This window comes from Dermacentor silvarum, chromosome 2 (assembly GCF_013339745.2).
Source record: "Dermacentor silvarum isolate Dsil-2018 chromosome 2, BIME_Dsil_1.4, whole genome shotgun sequence".
Taxonomy (NCBI): Eukaryota; Metazoa; Arthropoda; class Arachnida; order Ixodida; family Ixodidae; genus Dermacentor; species Dermacentor silvarum.
Window position 1 is genome coordinate 178,745,353 of NC_051155.1, and position 21,869 is coordinate 178,767,221.

Below are 21,869 nucleotides of genomic sequence, written 5' to 3' on the forward strand. Positions count from 1 at the left end.
CGACATAGCAGCTGGGAAAACACAGCAGTGAAGGAGCATATCAACGGGGTTCCACTGTAATCTGTTGGGTACTCTATGTCGCCTTGTATTAGTGCGCATACTTTTTATTCTTGGGTCCCTGAACTGCACCCTCGCCTTATAATCGTGACCGCCTTATAATCAAATAAATACGGTAAGTTTATTTTGCTAACCTATGGCTGCATGTGTCCATGACTCGAGCTTCCAGCAGTTCTTGAAGACTGACTCCATTTTCAACCCGTTCTGGGCCAGTGATTCCTGCTGGAATAATAATGCTTTGCAGGAAATATGTAGTTTCTAACACCAAGAAAAAAAAAAAAAACCCTTTTAAGAAGTGCGAGTGTCAGCAATGCTAATTAATAATTTGTCGACTTTGTGCCACTGATAAACATGACTCTCCCTGAAATTTAAAAATTTTCCGTGTGTCGCATCCCACTGAGGTTAGGCATCTGCGCTCTGTTTTTGGTGCCTGCTGCATATTACTTTATCTAGGTCATTTAGCATGCTGCTGGTGCTATAAACAGTTGGTTTCAGCACTTTGATAAAGGAACGGTTTCCTCAACCTGCCCCCTGTGGATAGGCTGTGATTCACCTTAGTAAGATTACGTTGGGTTTTATACTTTATCCTGCATGCCACTTGTACCTGTGTTATGTTTGCATGCTGGAGATATCGTTTTGGACTGTTCATTGTGTGCATATTGCTTCATAATAAAACTAGCAATTATAATTGACCTCTTTATTATTTTTTTTTACTCACATTGTGCTGAGTGGCTCAAGAAAAGCAGTTAAATGGACACTAAAGAGAAATAACATAGTGGACGCTTCTACCAGGAGAGGAGGCTTGGTAGCTCGGAAAAGAGGAAAAAACGAAACACCAGTTGGCGGCGTCACCCGCAGAATTTCCGACACCAGCTCGCCATGAAGTCATTGATTTTGACGGCGTGTGCTCACCTCGAGTTTATTGTTGAAGTGTGTCTGCATGCATCGCTTTCTAAGGCAACTAAAGAGCCAGCCTTTCACAAACTTTTTGGTGCCAAAAGGCCCCAAATAGAAGAAAATACTTTGAAATTTGCGACACCACACTAACGTAGCAGTGCTGAGGTTTTGGCGGGAAGTTTTAAAAAAGAAGGAAGCATTGCCTTCAGTTTCTCCACTACTAATTAACCATTTCCTGCCAGAAGAATGAAAATAGAGCTTTTAAAGAATGCTCTAAGTTGATTTGATGTTGTTCTTTAACATAGGATCTGCACTATGCAGTTTTGGCCTTTAGTTCTTTAACATAGAATCTGCAATATGTGGCTTTGGATTTTATTTCCTGGTCCTTGTTGTGTCAAGAAATTTTCACGTCTTTTTGAGATTGTTTTGGTTGATTCGATAAGCCCATTACGGCAGTTAAGTTGGAGTTTATTGGCTTAAAGTGACCAACAATTACTTGCTGTCGTTTTTGTGCACTGAAAGAAACGGAAACATGTTTTGAAATGCAGGTTGTTGAAAAATGGGCCTGCAAGCTCCATTAAATTGATTTAAGTTGGTTCATATTGTGCAGCCTTTGGTAACCTAATACAGTGCAGGCTTGTTGTGCTGTGATTTTTAGGTACTTTAGCTTGTATGAAATGGACTGGCAGTAAATGTGGGCATTAAATCACTTACTTGTGGGTGTTTTTAAATCTAATTTGCTCCTACTGTGATAGGTGCTCAAGTAAAACTAATGGTGAGTTAGCAGTAGAATGCAGGAAGCAGGAAAACAGCAGAACACAGTATTTTCTGTGTTCTAATTCCGCAACTGTCCCTCTTTCTTTTTATCTTTTTTTTCTCTCTTTTTTTTTCTTTTTTGGTGCGAGAGAATCTTTTGTTTTATTGTCGCACGACTTGAATAACACTACTATGTTATTGGCATTTCATATACATATACACGTGGATAGTTGAATATTGATTCTAACAAACTTTAAAATTTAGGTTATCTCACTGTCTTCGATGTATTCTTAGGCCATAATTCAAACAGGTTAGAGTAGTAGTTGAGTTAGTTCATTTTTGTTGGTGTCCCAGAGGATAGAACTCAACTAAGTGGCTGATGAGGCAACATTTATAAGGTGGTATTAGTCAGGACATGCCCACATTTTATACCTAGGCTTCTGTGTATTACTATTAAATTGCAGCACTGGTCTTGTAACCATGGAGGCGACCAGGTCATGTTCTCTTCGTGTGACTGTTCGGGTCGTATATGTCTCTTTGAACAAAACCCAATGTGCATAAATGAAGGTGTAATAATGCATAATTCTGATTGTGGGTGTATATCATTCTACATTGAATTACCGTAGGTGAACTGCGTGTTAAATATTGTCTTCAAATCAGAGACTTCTGAAACAAGTGCCACATTGGGAATATCAGACAATCTTTAGTGCTCACACATCTTGAGCCTTGTGCACTTGCTGCCTTTTAATGCTAATGACTCATACGATAGGCTTCTGCTAGGGTCGCAAAACATGCCATGTTGGTTCCCAGTGACAAGTCTTGTGTGCTTTTTACTTGCTATGTGTGCACTGCAGCTCCTGGATTGCCACCACCGCCTCCAGAGCGGACCTTGGAACCAATCTTTGTGGCCCCACCTCCTCACCCGCACAAACTTCTTCATACTTACGCATACATCAGGTGACTACTCAGTCTTACCTCCTTTACCTACTTATAGACAGCGTACAGGATCAGGAAATTTAAAAAAAAAATTACTTTCACAAGAGGTAATATTTTTCTCAATGCCCAGCGGCTAGTGTTCAGCGTAGTAAGCTGAGAGCATTGGCTATAGTGAAAGCCTTCATGTTATTAGCGTTCCAGTTACTTTCTTAACAAAGCGTTGTTTTTTGCATTGAAGCACAAAAGTAACTGGAACGTCAATGCATTTCTCTGCAAAGTTTGGGAATTAATATCTCGAAACCGGTGTCATCCTTAAAATTCATCTAGGTGGATCCGCCTTGTGAACTCCACGGCTAGATTTTGTAAATTGCAATATTGGCCATAAGGTAATTAGCTAAAAACTTAATTATTGAATTTTTGTTGTTGATTAGTCGATTATGCATTTCAGTTTTTTGTGCAAGTAATGTGCGCCTCTTTGAGTAGACCAGCTCATGAACTAGAATTGTGCTATCTGCCACAGGGAACCTGTAAAAATTTTTGAATGTGTTTGCTGAAACACCCTTTATATTGAGACAATTTTGTCTGAAGATATATTCATACAGGCATCACGCACAAATTTCGCAGCGTCGCTAGATGGCGCAACGTGCAAAGTGGTAAGCGCGAGAGACGAATGCAGCCTGCAACATGCCTCATACAGGAAGCATTTCGGTGGAGGCAAAAATGTGGCATGTCGCTACATTGCTTCAATGCTAACCACACTGGCATAGACATTCATCATGAGATGGATTTTCCCTGAATTTTTTTTATTTCTTTCTTTTCTTTTTTACTTTTTTTTGGTATCATAGGTTGTATTTGTATTTTGTCTGCAAAGAAAAAAATCTTTCTTTTTTTCCCCCAGTAGTACAAATTTTATCTCTCACTAACGCTGTAATTTTGTTCTTGCCACCTTTTTTGCAGGTACATCGAAAACTTGCAACCTGACAGCAAACACGTGACCAACTGGGATGCCCAGCTCAAAGCCACCAAGGAGAATACACCCATCTATGACACTAGCCGCCTACCCACCCATTGGCTAGGCAATGGTGTTGGCAGCCATGGCAATGCTGTAAATGCTCTGTGGGCCTTGCGTGACTTCATGCTCCGGGACGCTCTTGGAGTAGCTCGCATCTCCTAGAAGTGCCCACTGTGTTTGGTATTTTGCTGTGCGAGCACATTGATTTCCACACCTGTGTAACGACTTTCATGTTGTATGCTCAGAGACTTGGGAGTCTGCGGCCTTCATTTTGTAATTCCAAATCATCTCACTACTTTTTTATTTTTGTTTTTCCTTGTGTGGCTTGCATTAGTTGCTTGGTGCGGTTGCTTTCTTTATACGAAAGATAAGTTTGCAGCACTTCTGGTTTTATAGATTGGGCATTTGCCATCAGGAACGTGGACATTTGCATCTGTGACTTGTAAAGCTGGCCCTTTCATGCCATTCGTTTGAGCTGTTTTTGTCACTCTAAGTGCGCTAACACTTATTTTATGAGAGAACACTGTAAACTTTCCTAGTTGTGGCTGCGGTTTTCTTTTTCATTTTCCAATGGTGCATTTTTACACTGCAAGCTCATATTTATGCTATTCAATTGGTGCGAATTTTCTTTGGGCTTGCTGCATCTAGTTACATACTTTTAACCATTTCATACATAATCTGTACATGTTGTGCTTGATTTTAAATGCAAGTTTTTTTGGTCAGTACCTGGTAATTAGGAAGGGCATGTCAATGCCTTATGCTAGCTTCAGTTCCCTGAATTTCTTGTGGGTGTATTGGTTTGAGTATGTTTATAATGGTGTGGTACGTCACACAACATGTGACCTAGTGCAACTTCATGTGCAGTCAGATACATTTTTGTGGTTTTTTCCTTCTTCTGTAGTGCAATATGTGTTTTTGTGCAAAGGTTATAAACACCAGTTTCAAGCAAGATATTCCAACCTATGTCAAAATTCCAAGTTGCAGAGACACTGCAGTAAGCAATTGTAATGGCTTTTTTTAAATTATTTTTATTAACTTTCTTTTTTATTTTTTTATTTTCTTGTAGAATGACTACTATTCTTTAGTTATTGACGTGATTTATTCAACAATTTTGTACATTTTAATGCACAGGCTGGGATGCTTTCACGTTTGGAGCTGGAAAAAATTGATGCAGTTGTTTTGTTTTAGGGCTGCCAAGTGTTGCATGCATTTAATAGAAATGTGAAGCGACTGAGCTTTGTCAGCACATTGTTTTTAAGAAGTGTGTGCCATTTATCACATCAAGCTGCCCATGACTGTGTTGTGGAATCTGTCAGTATTTGCAGCTCTCAGTGTGTGCAGGTATGTGTGTTGATGAAAACTTGGGCTTTTTCTTGTGTGTCTCACAACTCATCATCATTCAGGACATTGTCGTTCACTCGTGCGATTGATTTAATTTGTCTGTAAAAAGCAGGCACAAGTCCCACTGTGGTATGCTGTTATACGAAAACTTTGCTTTCTCTGAATAAATTCGATTTTTAATAAATGTGATCATTCGAACATGGTTGTTGCTCTCCTTAGTGCGTAACTTTGGTTGCGTGTTGCATTCACTTTAGTTTTTCATGCCAAGTTGTGGGCTTCCAGAGTTTGCCAGTGTGCCTTTTGTTACACACAGCATTTCTCTAGTATTTGTATGCATGTTTGTGTAGCTATTCATGCTATGCTTAAGCATTCGGTGGAATTTCAGTATAATGTGTCTCAGGACCTGTGTTTTGCTGTAAGACGTTAAACCCCTAGCATCATCAATTACACAATGATGTGTGCTTGTAAATAACGTTGTTGATCGCAAAGGAAAAAGCATGATGACAATGTTGAAGTTAAATGCACAAGCCTTCCAGGCGATTTTTCAAGATTAACGTGTTGTTCAACTCGCTTAGCAACTCACTCAACACTGAAACAGCAAAAACGAAGTTAGAACAGCAATGTATATCTGTGAAACGATTCATGGGCTTCATGTCTCATCCGAAGTCACCATCTAAGTTCAGTGGGTGCATGGCACAGTCCGAAAAAAAAAATCAGTTTTTCTAAAGCAAATAGAGTGCACTCAGGCAGGTAGTAGTAGTAATCTGTGCTGACTGTTAATGTACGGTGTTCACCACCACCCACCCTATATATATATATATATAGTGCCTTCTATCCAGGAACCATAATATTTATTAATAGGCAGGGTGGCTGAATTTCAATGCCAGTAATACGGAGGAACGTAGTAAATAAAAGAAAAATAGCATGTAATTTTGGGTGTAATTTCAATCCAACAAGTCGGGCTGTTTTGTGGTCAGATCTGGGAAACGGGTAGTGAGCATTTTGAACATCGGTGAAAAGAAACTCGTAGCAGACACGCGTCGAGCATTCCTTCATGTCGCAGCTCTGCACCGAGCAGTGTGCGGCGCTTGGCCATAGTCTCGCCGTTTTTCGCTGCGTACGTGCTCGTATGTCGAGGACAGAGATCGCGCGCGCGCCGCCTTATCGACCGGGACGCCACTTTTATCGACGCTATAGCTGTCGATAAAGCGACCGGTCGAATCCAACGGCCTCGCGCTCCTTGTTGGAGGGTGTAGTGAGACGGCCGGTAGCCGACGCGCGCGATCGAGCCGCGTCTGCAGCTCGAGAAGCCGCGCCGATCAAAGTTCCGCGAAAGACGCCGTCAGCCCGCCTGCGACGTCGTCGTTCGGCCCCCACCGCCATGGACGAGCCGCCGACGGGCTGGCCGTCCTACTCCGAGACGAGCAAAGGCATGATCGTGATGCTGCTCGACGGCTACCGATACCTGCAGAACAAGCGCCGGGGCGAACGAGTCTACTGGGTCTGCGACAGGCGAGTGTGTTCCCGCAGTTTCGGTCGCGGCGTGGATGATCGAACGGGCCTGGGAGTCGACCCGACGAAACGCTGGCGAAACGCCGAAACGTGCACAGGGTTGTCTAGCTGCCGAGCCTGTGAGTGACGTTGCCTGCGCACGCGAATCGATACGCCGCGCAGAAGAACGTTTGATTAACAGGCGCGGGACACTTGCGTTTCGAGGAACCGCTCCGGTATCATTTGGGAAGGCCGTTGCATATGACCAGCAGGGGCTACCGGTTGCGACGATCCAAGGCTTGGATGCTGTTCACGTCGCCGAGTGTGTCAAGCGGTTGTACAGGTCGATGCAGGTGCAAAAAGGACCTTATTTCATGTGCGTTAGCTAAGAAAGCGCTCGCATAAAGGTTCCGTGTCGTTTCTATTTTTAACGGACATTTGTCGGCCCATTAATTACTGTGCGAAGCCCGATTTCTTCGAGAGCGCGACGAATAGTTCGAAATGCGCGCCAATTAAGTTTCGCGCGGCTTCGGGAATCACGGATGCATAGAGTTTCTCACTATAACGTTTTATAGTGTGAAACTCTATGCACGGATGTCAAAGGTGGTGGTCACGTGGTAACCCACACCCGTGCTACGCATGGCGCGCCTTTTGAGTCGGTCGCATTGAAACAAGGTACAGAGAGAGAGAGAGAATGAACTTTATCAAAAGCATGGCTCAATGGCCTAAGCAGGGCTAAGGGTCAAGGCGGGGTTCTCAATGAAAATGAAAAAGCAAAGAAAAAAACGACACATTCATACCCTGCCGGTCAAGCCGGCCTCGCGCACAAACTCCCAGAAAGAGTTGATAGTTCGCCGGGCATCGGCCTGAGGTGGTGAATGCCGCGTCCAGAAAAGTTCATTTCTGTGACCCGATGAGGCAAGGCGTGCTTCAGAGCAAGAGCCGTGGCCGGTCGAGAGCAAAGGAATATTGCGCTAAGTTTTGCACGTGCAGCAATCTGTGACATGCCCAATAGACCTCTCCTGGGGTACGTCACACCGCACCGGCGATGTCACATGCGTGACGTCACCGGCGCACGTGCGGTGACTCTGGTTGGCGAAAAACAGCCGCCGCCGGCTTTCTGCGTGGTGCAGTTTGTATGGGTGCTCTGTGGTGCAGTCGCGCTTTAGTTGGTGTAGGTGGGCGCCACGTGGACGCGGGTCTTTATTTATTTTTTATTTTTACGTGAACCTCCACAATTCTCTTGCCAGTCAGATTAGCATTAATGTGTGTCAGAGAATATCGGCGTGTGGTAAACTGCATGATGAAAATGTGGCGACGCTGGCCTTTTTTACTTGCGAACATGAACCACTTGGTGGTGGTCTGCGATGGATTATGCAATGAAGAATATCGGCTTTTCCATGAAAGTGTGCCACATTTGTTGTGGTAAAGTGTGCGGCGAGAACAGCGACGATATCGGCTCATCTTAGCGTAGGGAAACGGACCACATTATGCGTGTGTGCGCGCGCGCGTGGTGTACTACGCGATAAGCAACACATCTCGCTTGCGAGACTGTGGACGCGTGTTGCGTGTAATAAAACCAGTCGTAGTGATCAGGCTCCGATAGAACTTCAGGAACCGTAATTATTGAACAGGTGAGATTGAATGAGACGCGATGATTAGTGAGTGCATGTATTTCGGGGCCATTCGCGCTGTGTGCAGAAAAAATAATTTTCGAGTGAGAGGGATGACTACGAATGAACTTCTGCAATGTTTTGACCACTGCCGAAGCTGCATGTATACATTTAACCACGGGGAATGCCCTAAAGGTAAACCACTGAAATTATCGTGATTTAACGCAGATCTGACGGGTCTTAAGTAAAATTGAACTTTCCTTTTTTTTTTTTTTTCGTTATTGGTGCATTCACCTTCATGGTACGGACTTTATGCCGTGATGATGCATATAAACATGCAAAAGTTGGCAACTTATAAAGTTGAGAGCAGCAAAGTGTGCAGCGAAGTTAGCGCGCAACGGATTATGTACTTATGTAAGATTTTGCTTTGTACATTCACATGACCGAGACTAATAATTTAAATTATGATGTTTAACATCCCTAAGCTGCACAGCGGCTTATGGGGGACAGTGTAACGAAAGGCTCCGGATTAATTTTGTCCACCTAGGGTATCTTACCATGCTCCTAAAGCAGGCTAATAAGTTTTTCTGCATTTCTCTCTCATCTGCATTTCTGCATTTAGGCGCTGCTACTTGGTACGGCTCCACTGAGCCGCCGTGTAGTTGTAGACGAACATCTTGTATATCGCTTGGTACAGTGTAAATAGGGCGCAAATCAGTGCATTCACGACAATGTGATGCAAATATGTGTTCGAAGACCACTCATTTAGCTAAGTAGCACTTTGCCACCGTGAAAATGTGCACAATCTGTGATAAAATGTTCGTTTTCGAGGAGTAATACATTTTTGTAGATGTTTGATCTACGGAAGAGGCGCACTTTTACGAAATCACCACACGTAGTCTTACGGGAACCATGCACTCGGCAACAACTCTACGTTGTTGTACCGGTAAAACGGGGCCGATTATACTTCCTAAGCACAGTTCCTAAATGACGTCACTTCAAAAAATCGCAATATGCCGGACTTACGATCGCGGCAGTTGATATACAAGCAGCGCTCTTCTGCAGAGAGTCGCACGAACGTTTTTTGCCAACCAGCGCCCGCTGCGGAGGCGCGGCAGAGGGGAAGGGCCCCCGCAGTGACGTCACGCTGTTTGTAAAATTCTGGGGGTTTATGTGCCAAAACCACGTCATGGTTATGAGGCACGCCGTGGTGGGGGACTCCGGATTAATTTTGACTACCTGGGGTTCTTTAATGTGCAACCAATGCACGGTACACGGGCGTTCTTGCATTTCGCCCTCCCCCGTCGAAATGCGGCCGCCGTGGACGGGATTCGGTCCCGCGCCCTCGGGCACAGCAGCGCAACGCCACTACACGGCCACGGCGGGTGGTGCAGTAGGTGGGCTTCTTTTACCTATCATGCATCTAGAAACTCTACGAGATGCGCACTACTCGCGCTTCAACGACCAAAACAGAGGTTTGTTTCGACGTTTCACCCGGATTTCATCTATAATTTCTACATTTCAATTAATATAAACAAGTAATTTCGCCTATGATTTCCTTCTTGTCAATGTCTGTTGGCTATATGTGGGTGTGACTCTAAAAACGGGCCGCTCCAGCTGTTCCTCTTCTTCTCGTTCATTAGATAAAGAAGCCGAGGTGGTCAAAATTAATCCGGTGTACGTCCCCCACCGCGCCGTGCATCGTAATTCAAATTGTGGTTTTGAACACCCCAGAATTAATTAATTTATAACGAAGTACTTGGGACTTCCAAAATCCTACATTATACAGCTCATATAGCTGTAAAAGTCGCGCACTGTACGTATCGCTTACAATAGCGCCGACAAAGCCCGTCCAGCAAAAGGAAATGGATTATTTATCTTAAATTCCTAGAGAAATGAGTCACTATAATAATCAATTGTACACTTTGGCCTACAATATGTGGGACTGCAGGCGATCGAGTGACGGTATATGTGCTCGATTAAGTCTACTTCATTTCCTCCACTCTCAGATAGGTCCAAAGACTCCAAACTCCACTCTGCAGGAGCAGGTTTCGTCGATATGCTTGCGCTTGTTCACCCAGTTTGCCGGTGTTGGTTTCCATTGGCAGTTATTATACATCGGTATACTTAGCGCCGCCACCGAGTGGTAGCCTTAAGATTCTTGCGACTACACTCGAACGCGTTTACAGCGAAATGACGTGTATAGCGAAGGATTGATTATACCTCGGCCGAATTCCTAGCTATATATCTTTCACATGTATTGTGAACGCCTCACAACAAAACGCACTACAACGAATTTTGCCTGTATAACGAAGGGATTTGGCGCCCTTGACGACTGATTTGTTGCTTTACAATGAACGCCACGTAGTGGTTCTGCCACTGGCCTCCGCAGACGTCGCCAAGGTGCGCTCTGCGCTAGCGCTAACGGCAGCGCTAGCGACGCACTTGACGAGCGTGCCGATATCAGTAGCAGTCCTGCTGCACTGCTCCACTTATCGCTCAACTCGCACGCTGCTTGTTGCAACGCATCAGCGGGTGCGATAGAATACGTCTCAGTTGATGAAGACCTGATGATGTAGTCGTAACTGACTGACGGCGTCTTCAAAGTCATCCAAGGGCGCGAATGTCAATAAAGGCACCAGTTTTTTTCTCTTCTTCTTTCGGGGCCAAAGCCATTTCTGATTATGAGGCACGCCGTAGTGGAGGGCTCCGGATTAAGTTTGACCACTTGGGGTACAACGCAAGCACGCGGGCGTTTTTGCATTTCGCCTCCATCGACATGCGGCCGCCGCGGCCGGGATTTGATCCCGCCACCTCGTGCTCAGCAGCGCAACGCCTTAGCTAACTGAGCCACCGCGGTGGGCCCAGTGAGGGTCCTGTAAACGAACCAATCATTTTGATGGCAAGAGAAGCGACAGCGGCATTGGGCAGTCTGCATCGTTACTTTGTCCAACTCCTCCGTTTCACCGAGGAGCATGCCGTGAACCTGAGGTGCAATAAGGATGGCTTTAGTCGCTCATTCTGTCCAAGTGCGCAAAAAAAGAAGAAAAAAAGCTAGCTACCTATTTTGATAAGTTTCTTTTAAATTTATGTTAACTAAATATTTTCTTTTGTTGAATGTGCTTAGCATGCTCTAGTGTGAGTATGACGGTGCGTGACCTTTACAACGAAGTGACCTGTATAACGAATGATTGCCGTTCGACTGGCCGCTGGAGGCACTTTGCGTGTATTTGCCGCCGCTTCGTTCACGTTCGAAAAAAAAAAAACATTTTTATGTAGCACGTACTGAGCAACAGAAAGCTTATCTGGAGTTTTTATGTTGCTTTACAATTTTCTCATTGATACTTTTCATCTAATTATAATATTTGAGAAGTTGATTATTTCATTAAGACTAATGTCATCAGGCGGAATGCAAAAAAAATAATCTGAGTGTCTCTAAGCGACGGCAAACATTATCTTGGTTCTGTTCAGCTACGTAGCATCTGCATATTTTTAAAGTCTGGCTATAGTTACGTGGGCCACCCTGTATATTTTCTCATTGATAGCGATATGGCCCTGAATTAGGCAGTCTTGATGTCATGAGGTAGCATACGAGGGTTTATTCGCGAGTTGCGTGCGCCTGCCCTATAAAAAACAACATTATGTCCCATATCCAATAATCCCATATGAACATCATATAAGAACCTGTATGTTCCCATATGATCCCCGTATGATCCCGATATGCGGGTCCCATATGTATAAAGGCCTGTATGTTCATATGTCAATATTGGATATGGGGCTCATAGGTTTCTTCGATAGGGTAGGCTCACGTACTAGGTACGTGACACCTGAGGCCTTTTTAAAAAGACCACGGCTGGTCCCGGGCACACGCGAGCTTCCATACATTTCGACCGTGAAAGAACGTTTTACGTCCGCTGCCTTGGCCGTGAGCGGCGCTGGCTAACACTGCCATGCAGGGCTAATCATGGGCCAGGATAATGTAGCGATTCTATTCCAATCTTTTTTTTTAATGCGATAGCGTTAAGGGCCCCGTGTCGCAGAAAATCCGGCGTCGGTCTCGGCGTCCGCGGCCAGGAAAATCATCCCGAACCACCCCGACCACGCAGGCCCTCTGCGTGGCGCAGAGGCGCTGGTGAACTAATTGAATTCCTAAAAGTAAGATGCGTCATAAAAATTGTAAAGTATGACTTAACCACAACCTAAAGGTATGATAGCGTTGGATTGTAATTTGAATATACGAGAAAACATAATTCTGTTAGGTGGAAACTCAAACACAAACCCCTTTTCCAGCATTTCTACCATTCATGCAGCGACGCGCCCCGGTTGACGTTCCTTGCAAAAACACCATCCAGATGGCGCTCGCCTACTCGGCAGCGACGCGCCAGGGCGAAGGTGCAGAATACAGAAAAAGCTGCAGTTGCCGGGAAGCCTGACAAACAGACAGGGATCTTTGAATGCTATCGGGTTCCACTCTTAAAGGTGAAGCTTAACCGTCCTCCATATTTTTTCCTCCACGATTCCAATGCTATTCCTTTTTGCGTTCGCTTCCTTACTGGTGCAAGCAGCGTTCCGCCTAAGTCTGCCACCTTTAACGAGGGGGGGGGGGGGATGTCCCAGGGGGGCAGGCGGGGAGGGGGGGGGATATGCGTCTTTTTGTGATAACTGCTTTATTCAAAAACGCACAAACGAAATGAAAACACAAAATTGTGCAGAAAACATCGACGATGATTGTCAGTGTAAGGGAATTGATGAACGCTTTTAAAAAACTGTTCTTTTTATTAAAGGAATGATGGGCTTGAAGGCGTGTATTTATTGCAGGGAGGACATTTAGGTAGCGTATACACAGATATCCAAGAAAAGGAGACGGAGGATGGCCGCCTCAGAAGCACCGCACGCGTAATGTGGAAGGTGTGGATTCGGGTCCTAGCTGCGGCAAGTTTACGGCCACTTTCACTTCTCTTTACATAATTATTTCTACGTTTCAAATAAACACAACAATTAACTTGCGTTATGCTTCTCTAGCTTCATTGTCTGTTACTTCGTTTAATTGTGACGGTTGTGATTAGCAAAAATTCGAATCCCTGTCCTTATGCCTCTCGCTCATGTATATACGTATGCAGGGTACCCCAACTATCATGCACCAAGATATTAAAATATGCAAATGCCACGTTGCTGGACAGAACCAAGGTAATGCTGTTTGCCGTCGCTTGTAGATACTCAGGTTATTTTTTGCATTTCGTCTTATTACATAATTAGCCTTAATGAATTAATCAACTTCTCAAATATTATAATTAGATCAAAAGTGTCAATGAGAAAATTGTAGAGCAACATGAAAAACTCCCGATAGAGCTTTCTGTTGCTCAATACGTGCTACATAAAAATGTCTTTCCGAGCGTGAAAGAAGCCCGCGAATACATGCCAAGTGCCTCGAGCTGCCAGTCGCACGGCAATTTTGCGTAGAACCAGGTACAATAGAACCAGGTTATAACACACAAGCGTATGCACTCAAAATAGTTCGATATATTAGGCAGCTTGATATACCCAAACTCGCATCTAACGAACCTAATCGAACTTTTGTGATGCATTCGTTATATGCGGATTTGCAATTTACACTGCAGAAAATAAGCGAGGAAAGAATAATTCTTCTGCAAACTGTGGGGAGCACACGCCGCCACCTTCTCCCGCGGGCGCTCGCCGTCGCTTGCGTACGTAGCGCACGCGGCGGGAGCTGGGCGGACATCTTCTCCCGCGTGCGCACGCGCAGCGGGAGCCGGGCGGACACGGGAGAGATGCACTTTGCCCTCTCCCGGTTCTCGCTTGCCTCTCGCGCCGCGCGTACCCGCGCGGGAAGAGGGAAAGTATCCGACGGGCGAGGAGGACATTCCCCTCGCGAAAAGGTAAAAAGGTATAAAAGAGCGCGACCGAGAGACCCCCGGGGCTCTCTGACCTCGCTACAACTGACCTGCCCTGACGGATATACCCGCTGCAACCCGTGAGTGACCTCGCTTGCGTGACTTCTACACGCAACGGGGCAAGCCTATTTATTACTTATTATACAGAGCGGCCTTCCCTCTGCAAGTGTGTTTTATTGCCCCCGGCAATAAACGTTGTTGAGTTGACTCGCTTGTTGCCTTATTCGCCCGAACCCTACGTAGCTGCGATTATACGCGCTACGGGTTGGGGAAGACCCCCACAAAACAAAGCTAAGTGTACTAAGCAGTAATTTTTGTCAGTGCTTTGGGCAATTTCTCAGCGTCAGTATAAGAATGGCGGCTCGATGGGCTCTTTTTTATTATATATATATATATATATATATATATATATATATATATATATATATATATGTCACAAAAGAGCGCGTAATCCAAGCGCGCGCCGAGTGTCGCGCAAGCCAGCGAAAGAACACGCCGGCCCCGCGGCAACTTCAACAGAGGGGGAGAGCGCATACGCCTCAAGCAACAACGCTAACAACGGCGCCGAAACGTCTGGAAGAGGCTCGACGAAGCGACGTTAACCGGAGAGGGAGAGAGAGAGCACACGCGCGCGCCGAGACACCTTCTTACCCAGCGAGTCGGGAGACATTACTACAGCGTGAGCGCGCGCGCCAACAACATGAGTCATCACCACCCCCTCGACAACACTCAGACAGCGGCGGTCGAAGGTACGAGAAAAGACTCGAAACTTCCCCCAGGCTTTGGCCATGCTAAGAGATCACGACACCGATAAGAATGTTCGAGAACGCCTGTGGAAGCTATATAACCGCCGTGCGAGAATCAGATGGTGGAAATCCGGGAATTCAGGAGTTCAGTCCGCACCGGTGAAGTGATGTAACGTGAAGACCGAGCGTCTGCGGAAGAAGGGGATTCCCCGGCAAGCTAGTCGACGAGTTCATCGAGCGTCTGCATTTCTGGAAGAAGTTCTTTCTTCGAGATTTGCCCCCAAGTTACGCCGAGATCGTCTGACTTCCAAGACCAACACTGGTGAATACGATTGGACACTTAGTGTTCCTTTTTATTTTGTGTTTTACGTGTTGGACTCTCAGTGCTTGTCGTTATTTTCTTGTGTTTGTTAATACCCATCTGATTTGTATTGTGTTGTGTCTAGCCTAAGTGTGCAAGTGTGTGTGTAACTGCCTTGTGTGAAGAATATATTTTGTTGTGTTTTGACAACTCTGGGCTCTGACTCGGTCTTTGGACAGCAACCGGCGTTCGCTGGCGCACCAGAGGGCCCACTCTTAATTGTTCTTGCTTTCGTGGGATTACTTTCGGAAGCTGATAAGTCGGCTTTGGAATTTAGTCCGGCGTCTGCGCCTCGTTCAACGGGGTCTGTGACAATATATATATATATATATATATATATATATATGTTTAATTAAGATACGCTTCTCGCACGCTTCCAAGTATTCTCTAACGCATCCTCGAAAAGAAGAATAATGACAAAAAATGTGGTTGATCCCTCTTATATAGGAATCGGTATAGAACACGAAAGTGAAACGTGTCTTCACAGAAGTAGTGTAATGTTTATTGCACATTGATATATAATGTCTATTGGTGTTTTGTGGCTAAAGCGCCCTTAGGCGTTGATGCACCCACGCTGACGCCTGGTGGCACGTCTCCTCCATCACGACTACCAACGTCGATGACCATGAGCAACCGTCGTGCATATGGAAGCTGCACTACGCTGCACACGCTAGCACAACGCGAAAGACGAAGCACGTAACTGACACACTAATACAACGCGCAAGACAAAGCACGTAACTGAATCGTCACCGAGTCAAATCAGCGCGTACAGCGCGTCGTAATTGCAGCCTCCGCGATCAACTTCAGAAACATTTTCAGAGCTAATTGCGGAGGCCACGCTCCGCTGTGCTGAGTACGGTGAACGCCACCTAGGTGGCGTTGCTTCTTGATGCCAGCGTCCCTTCGAATGCTGGCATCGAGGCGTCGTAGTGCTGAGACCACCGAAGCGTTCACTGTCGGTGCGCGTTAGTGTCATAATGCAGTACTTCTCTTTTCTGCTCGTAGGCGGCGGCACCGCCCCGAGCAAGAGCGCGGGTACACGGAGGAGTGTTAGATATATAAGGCGCGTCTGTGTAGCTCTCTGCAAATGCGTTTGTGGCGCAATGGGTTAAACGCTCGGCGATCTATCGTCGCGGACCGAGAGGTCGTGGGTTCGATTTCCTAATTTTCCATGTTTGTGGAACTTTTTCTTCTGGTTTCTTTCTTTGTATTATGTTCATGTACATTGTAAGCTGACGTATTTCCGTGACGGAAATACGTCAGTGAAGTCTTGGTGGACCCCGGCATAAAACACTTTCGTGTTAAAAATAATGAATACCCCCAACGCTGCATTCGCGGCTTGCAAACGGCTTTATGGTGCCGGCTATGGAGCCCCGTGTTCGATATATTCAATGTCCAGTTCGTTATGAGTGAGTTATTTTACATCAATATCGGTCAGTAAGTTCCTCGTGTTCGATATAGAGAATAGATCGCTTTATCCGGGTTTGTTATATTCGGGTTCGATACATATCTCTCTGGGCACGCTACGGACAGACTACCAAACACAAACAAGCACATCAAAGAAGCACTTTCATCCTGATTCACTGTCGTGACGCGGCTTCAGAAGTTCCTTCATAATACATCTCCATGGATTATTAGGCCAGGGATTTGACGTACCGCCCGCGTCCTCCGCAGGTATAAGTCGGCGTCATTCGAGCGCTGCCCGGGCCGCGTGGTGACGTTGGGCGGTGCGCTGGTGCCGGGCGGCCGGCCGGCCGTGCACAACCACGCGGCGGACGCACAGCGCAACGCGCTCGAGCTGGTCAAATCCAAGCTGCGCCGCAAGGCGCGACTCGACGTCTCCAAGAGCCTGGCGCAGATCTACCGCGAGGAAGTGGCCGCCGCCGCGCCTCACCACCAGCAGCGGGTGCCCAGCTACGACAGGCTGCGGAGCACGCTCTACAGGGCGCGCCGCAGGGCCTGCAGCGCCGGCGTGCGTGCCACCGCATCGGAGTACGTTTACAGGTGATCTTTAACGGGGAGCTCCAAGGGACACGAAATAGACACGCTAAATATTTAGGCGGATAAAGTATTCTTACGAAACTATGTTCTCGTTAATACAGTCGAAGCCGGATAGATCGATTCTGAAGGGTATCACAAAAAGTTCGATATATATAATAGCAATTTTATACAGAAATTTTCGAGATTTTACTGCTGTTCGTTATACACAATAATTCGTTATATGTGGGTTCGGTATGTCCGGGTTCGACTGCATTACGGAAAGGGGTTCAGTATTAGAAAAAAAAATGGTCGAAGTTACATTTTTTTTTAATTTCGCGCCGAAACCTCTGCGCCGTTACATCAGTGTGAGGTCACAGATTTCAACGTATATTTTCGTATTTGGGCCTTTATGGCTCACTAAGTGTTCTCGAAACATGCTGAGTTCAGTCTTTGGCTCTTTTAGAATGTAATGCAGTCTTTATCGACAAAAACTTTAGTCCTGAGCCAAGTTTGTCTGAAGAGACGCCATCAAAATTCATAACGTCACGGCTGGCTGGTGAAGGAACTTCAAGGCGGCGGTTCCACTCGTCTTTCGTTCTTGCGTGCTTTTTTCAATTTATTTTTAGAGCGCAGCTCTTAGGCACCCATTCCTGCGGCGAGCGTCGGCGTTGTCCCTCGTAACCGAGCGAACGAGTGCAGCGAAGGACGAAAGCGGAGCGCAGCGGGAGATGAAAGATGGCGACAGCGATGAGAGCGGGAGGAGGAAAACGGAGGAAGGGTATGGCGAAAGCGGGAGAAGAAAAGCGTAGTGCCGCGCAAGACGTGTTCTGCGGCGACGATTGCTGCGAGATGGCGCCAGAGTAGAGCGCGTCGTCTGTTCACCGTTGACGCCATCAATAAGGCATGCGGCGAGCGTGTCCACCGGTACCATATATGGAAACAAAGCGCTGCATGAGCGGAGGTCTGTCTGCGCTCTGCGGCAGCTGCTGTGAATCGCGCCCACGCGTCACCCAAGCGCTGCCTCTCGCGATCTCCCGAGGCTGTCGCGCCACACTTCGCTGCGTTTGCAACGTACCGCACGAGACAGCTTGTCCGCACCAGCCAATATATTGCGAAAGGCAAACACGTATACAGCTGCGCTCAAATTTCGCATTACGGAGTATCGTAATCGTCGGTGATTTTTTTAGAGCGCAATGCGGTCCTTATTTACCGATAAACTATTAACTGGTCTAGGGCAAGCTCTGTCAAAATTCATGACGTACGTTACGGCGAAGTGCCAGAAAATCGGGACGACGTCGCCATTTGTCTTTATCTTGCGTCTTTCTTTTTTTCCCTCACCAAGCCTCTTCTCACGGTAAGAGTGTCCATTTTGCTACTATAGAAGCGTAATTTCGAAGGCTCCTTTAAGACCTTCAACACACGCGTGAAAAATACCTACGTGCATATGTCATGAGTTGGTGGAGTGGTGTCCTGCGTTGCCGCTTGTAAGTCAACCCGTACATAGCCGTGCACAGGTAGACGTCCTCTTATGGTTTGATTATGACTACAGGAAACTCTCAGTTGTACGAACGTCTGTTTAACGAATAGTTCAGAATAACGAACTTTTAGAAAATCCCTGGCGGTTTTTCTATGCATTCTATGCAAAAATCTTTCAGTTAAACGAATTTCTGAATAGCGAATATTTCAGTTGAACGAACAACACCCAGCTGGTGACAGAGGTCTGTCACCAGCTATGTGTTGTGTGCAGTGCGCAGGCTATGTGCGGTGTGACAGTGAGCTCGTTACCTGTGCTGAACTATCAGATCTGGAAATTGTTTCCAGTGTTCGTCCCGAAGAAGAGTGCGACAAGGAAGATGCAATGGCAGAGGCAGATTGAAATCCTGCAACTGGTTGTAACAGCTTTTCACTTTCACCTTTTCAGTTAGTCTGACTGCTCGCTCGCATGGTAATTTAGTTATTGCAACATCTGCATTTTTTGTCTTTTACTTTGCGTTTCTTGTTTTCAAATACGAATTTTCTTTAGCATACCCACTGCCGCCCGATTCTTGGCCTATCCCCCTTAGTGGGTGCGAACCATGACAGAGGTTCATCATCATCATCATACGTCATCATCATCATCGTCATCCTGCAACTCTAGCCCAGACTGTAGGATGCCTTGGAAAGTTGCGAGACTTATAATTAGTGTCTCAGCAACAAGCTGCGCCAGAGGAAGTGCACTTTAACAGAATCTCTGGACAGCTTTATTACTTATTCTCCTTAAAGTGCACCAGTGCAAATGAAAATTAGATTTTTTTTTCTTCAAAATTAGATAGGCAGGAACGTAAGGGCCCATGCACACTTGCGACTAGGCGAGGTCGCGCGACCAATTGCGACTGGCGACCAGAAAACTACTCAAGACGAACGATGTTCACACTTACAAATGCGACCGACGAGTCGCTAAACCGAAATGTATCACGATATGCCGTTCACGTCTGCTTGAAATGTCATCGCCGCGTAAAATAAGCGTCAGCGTATACGGACGTCCTGTTCCTTCGTATCTGATTGGTTCAGCTGTTCTGCGACTGCGGTCGCGCGACTGAAAAATCGAGCAGTGAGCGACTGGCCCGAAACGGTCGCATTTCGAGAAAAGCGACCATTTGCGACTACTTGCGACTGGTCGCTTTGCGACCAACTTGGTCGCGCGACCTCGCCTAGTCGCAAGTGTGAATGGGCCCTAACTGTTACGCTCCATAAACCATAACTCCATAAATTGCATTTCACACTTTTGACTCGATGTCTGCTGTGCCCTATACGGTTCCATATTCTAATGAGTATTCCGTTTAGTGAACTTTCAGTTAAGTGAACTATATTCTCGGGTCCTATGATGTTCACTCAAGTGAGAGTTCACTGTAGTTGACTGAAGCGGCGTATTGATTGAGCTTTGTTGGACACTTGAACGGGGACGGGAAATGTGAGGATGGGCTGGGCAGCCAAGAAAAGTTAAAAATATGACCCGTTTACTTCGTTACTTTTCAGATACGACGACGACTGCTGCATGGAAATAGTGCCAGTGGAGGTCGTTGTCAAACAGGAGCCCTGCGAATACATTCTGCCTGAAGCTACCGAAGAACACAATTTTAACTGCAACGAGTTCGCGCCATATCCAGGTGACTATCGTTCACGTTCTGCTGCTGGCCTGGGGAAGTATCACGTATGGTGCTTCACAAGGCGACTTCATCTTCCCTAGCAAGCTTTAAAGGTCGACATAGGCTCCGTACAGTGAACAGGCGGCGCTGCTGCGCAGCAGCGGTGGCGCGATGCTCAGCGTCGCATGTGGCGGGCGGCGCGAACCTGGGAAGGGGGGAAGACAGCGAGATTTCGGAACTACGTATACACGCCTCCGAAAGCCGCACGTATATCCGCGATCCGCTTTCTTTTTTTGTGCGTGTGTGTACGTGAAAGTACAAGCGTGGCCCTCTGTGATGGCACAAATAGTTTTTGCGGGGTTCAGGCCTATTAAAGGAATAGACGATTACTTTCACGGTGCAGCGTTAACCAGCGGAAACAAGCTCTACGCTGCTTCGAATGTTGCTTGTGTGAAAGACGGTGTGGACGTTCACGCGAAGTGCCATTCGCAACAGGGAAAGCAAGTATACGACGTTATCCTTCACATGAGTAAAGCTTACTGTTATACTAAAATTGAAGTCACTAAACTGGCACCCTGAAAACGTGACACCCTGAAACCGATTTTTAATCGACACCTCACTGTTGGCAATGCATGCCTCATTTCGCTCCGACGCGTTGTACGCCGCGGCCTATCATTTGATGCCCCTGTCATACTGTTACTTTAGATTGTCATACAGCTCGATCTGGACCGCGTGCAGCTACACGCTCACTCGTAGGCTGTCGTCAGCACAGTCATGTCGAGTGAGCTAAACGATTAGGATTGTTGGATCGTGTGGCAGTGACCATGCTATCCTCGTTGACTCGTTTGGGACCCAGTCGGAGCCACCTGCTGCGCTGATAAACGAGATTTATTAACTAGGCGATCTTAATTTACATGACGCGAATGTTCGTTCTTCATCATGTACAATGATCGAGGCTCATTAGGCCCCTTTCACGAGATATGATATCGCATGCGAATTCCTTTCCTTGCATACGCGCTTTGCTTTTACAATGATACATCGCAAATGTATATCACAAGAAAAATCGCACCATGTGAAACCGCGCCTCTCAAGCGCCAGCGGCCGAAACGAGGATCGTCGAGTTAGTGCTCGCCAGCACAAAATAGACTTCCTTGGCATAAAATATTGCTCATCGCACATGCCAGTGCTATGCTGATCATACCGAATGCTAAGACAACGGCAAGCAGTCGTCAAATCAGCAAAGTCGTGACAAATTTCTTTTAAATGTTCAGCAGCTGGCCATGGCCGCTGGCGTCGCACAACGAGCTGTGAAACGCACATGTGTAGCACGCTTTACAGAACAAAACCTTGTCACAAATATCAAAGAAGCTGACTTACTTTACTCTCCTCACAGCTGCGACCCATTTCTTTCGCTGTTCGATCTCATAAGACTTGCCAGGAAACCTGTACAACTTTATCCCCGGCTGGCCTTCGTGGTTGTGACAGCCCTTTACGCAGCAGTATCACCGGTTCCACTTGCGTTTTTTTTTTTTTTTTTTCACCTCCGACGCTTGCCGATGAAGCGCATGCTATTGCACCGTCGCAAGACGTATAAAAAAATAAGGAGGCTGGTGAACAAAGCAAAACGGCTTCAACCGTGGCC

At 46.3% G+C, this 21,869-nt stretch overlaps 2 protein-coding genes across 10 annotated transcripts in view; both read left to right on the plus strand.

Annotated features, from left to right (window-relative positions):
* Window positions 1-5,197, plus strand: part of LOC119442206 (protein polybromo-1-like) — a 101,880-nt gene extending 96,683 nt beyond the window's left edge. For all 8 annotated transcript variants that reach the window (XM_037706994.2, XM_037706991.2, XM_037706986.2 and 5 more), the window contains 2 exons: window positions 2,565-2,667; window positions 3,604-5,197. In XM_037706994.2, coding sequence (XP_037562922.1) covers window positions 2,565-2,667; window positions 3,604-3,820 — 320 coding nt within the window. In that variant the 3' untranslated portion in view covers window positions 3,821-5,197. The remainder of the gene's footprint in view (window positions 1-2,564; window positions 2,668-3,603) is intronic.
* An 847-nt stretch (window positions 5,198-6,044) lies between these two features.
* On the plus strand, window positions 6,045-20,346 carry LOC125943231 (uncharacterized). 2 transcript variants are annotated; one of them, XM_049661962.1, is made up of 3 exons: window positions 6,045-6,511; window positions 16,797-17,126; window positions 20,118-20,346. In XM_049661962.1, exons 1-3 carry the CDS (start codon window positions 6,381-6,383, stop codon window positions 20,326-20,328), a joined length of 672 nt encoding a protein of 223 aa, XP_049517919.1. In that variant the 5' UTR covers window positions 6,045-6,380; the 3' UTR covers window positions 20,329-20,346. The 2 variants fall into 2 exon arrangements, with proteins under 2 accessions (XP_049517919.1, XP_049517920.1); XM_049661963.1 differs by having other exon boundaries at window positions 16,797-17,114.
* Window positions 20,347-21,869: the final 1,523 nt, after the last annotated feature.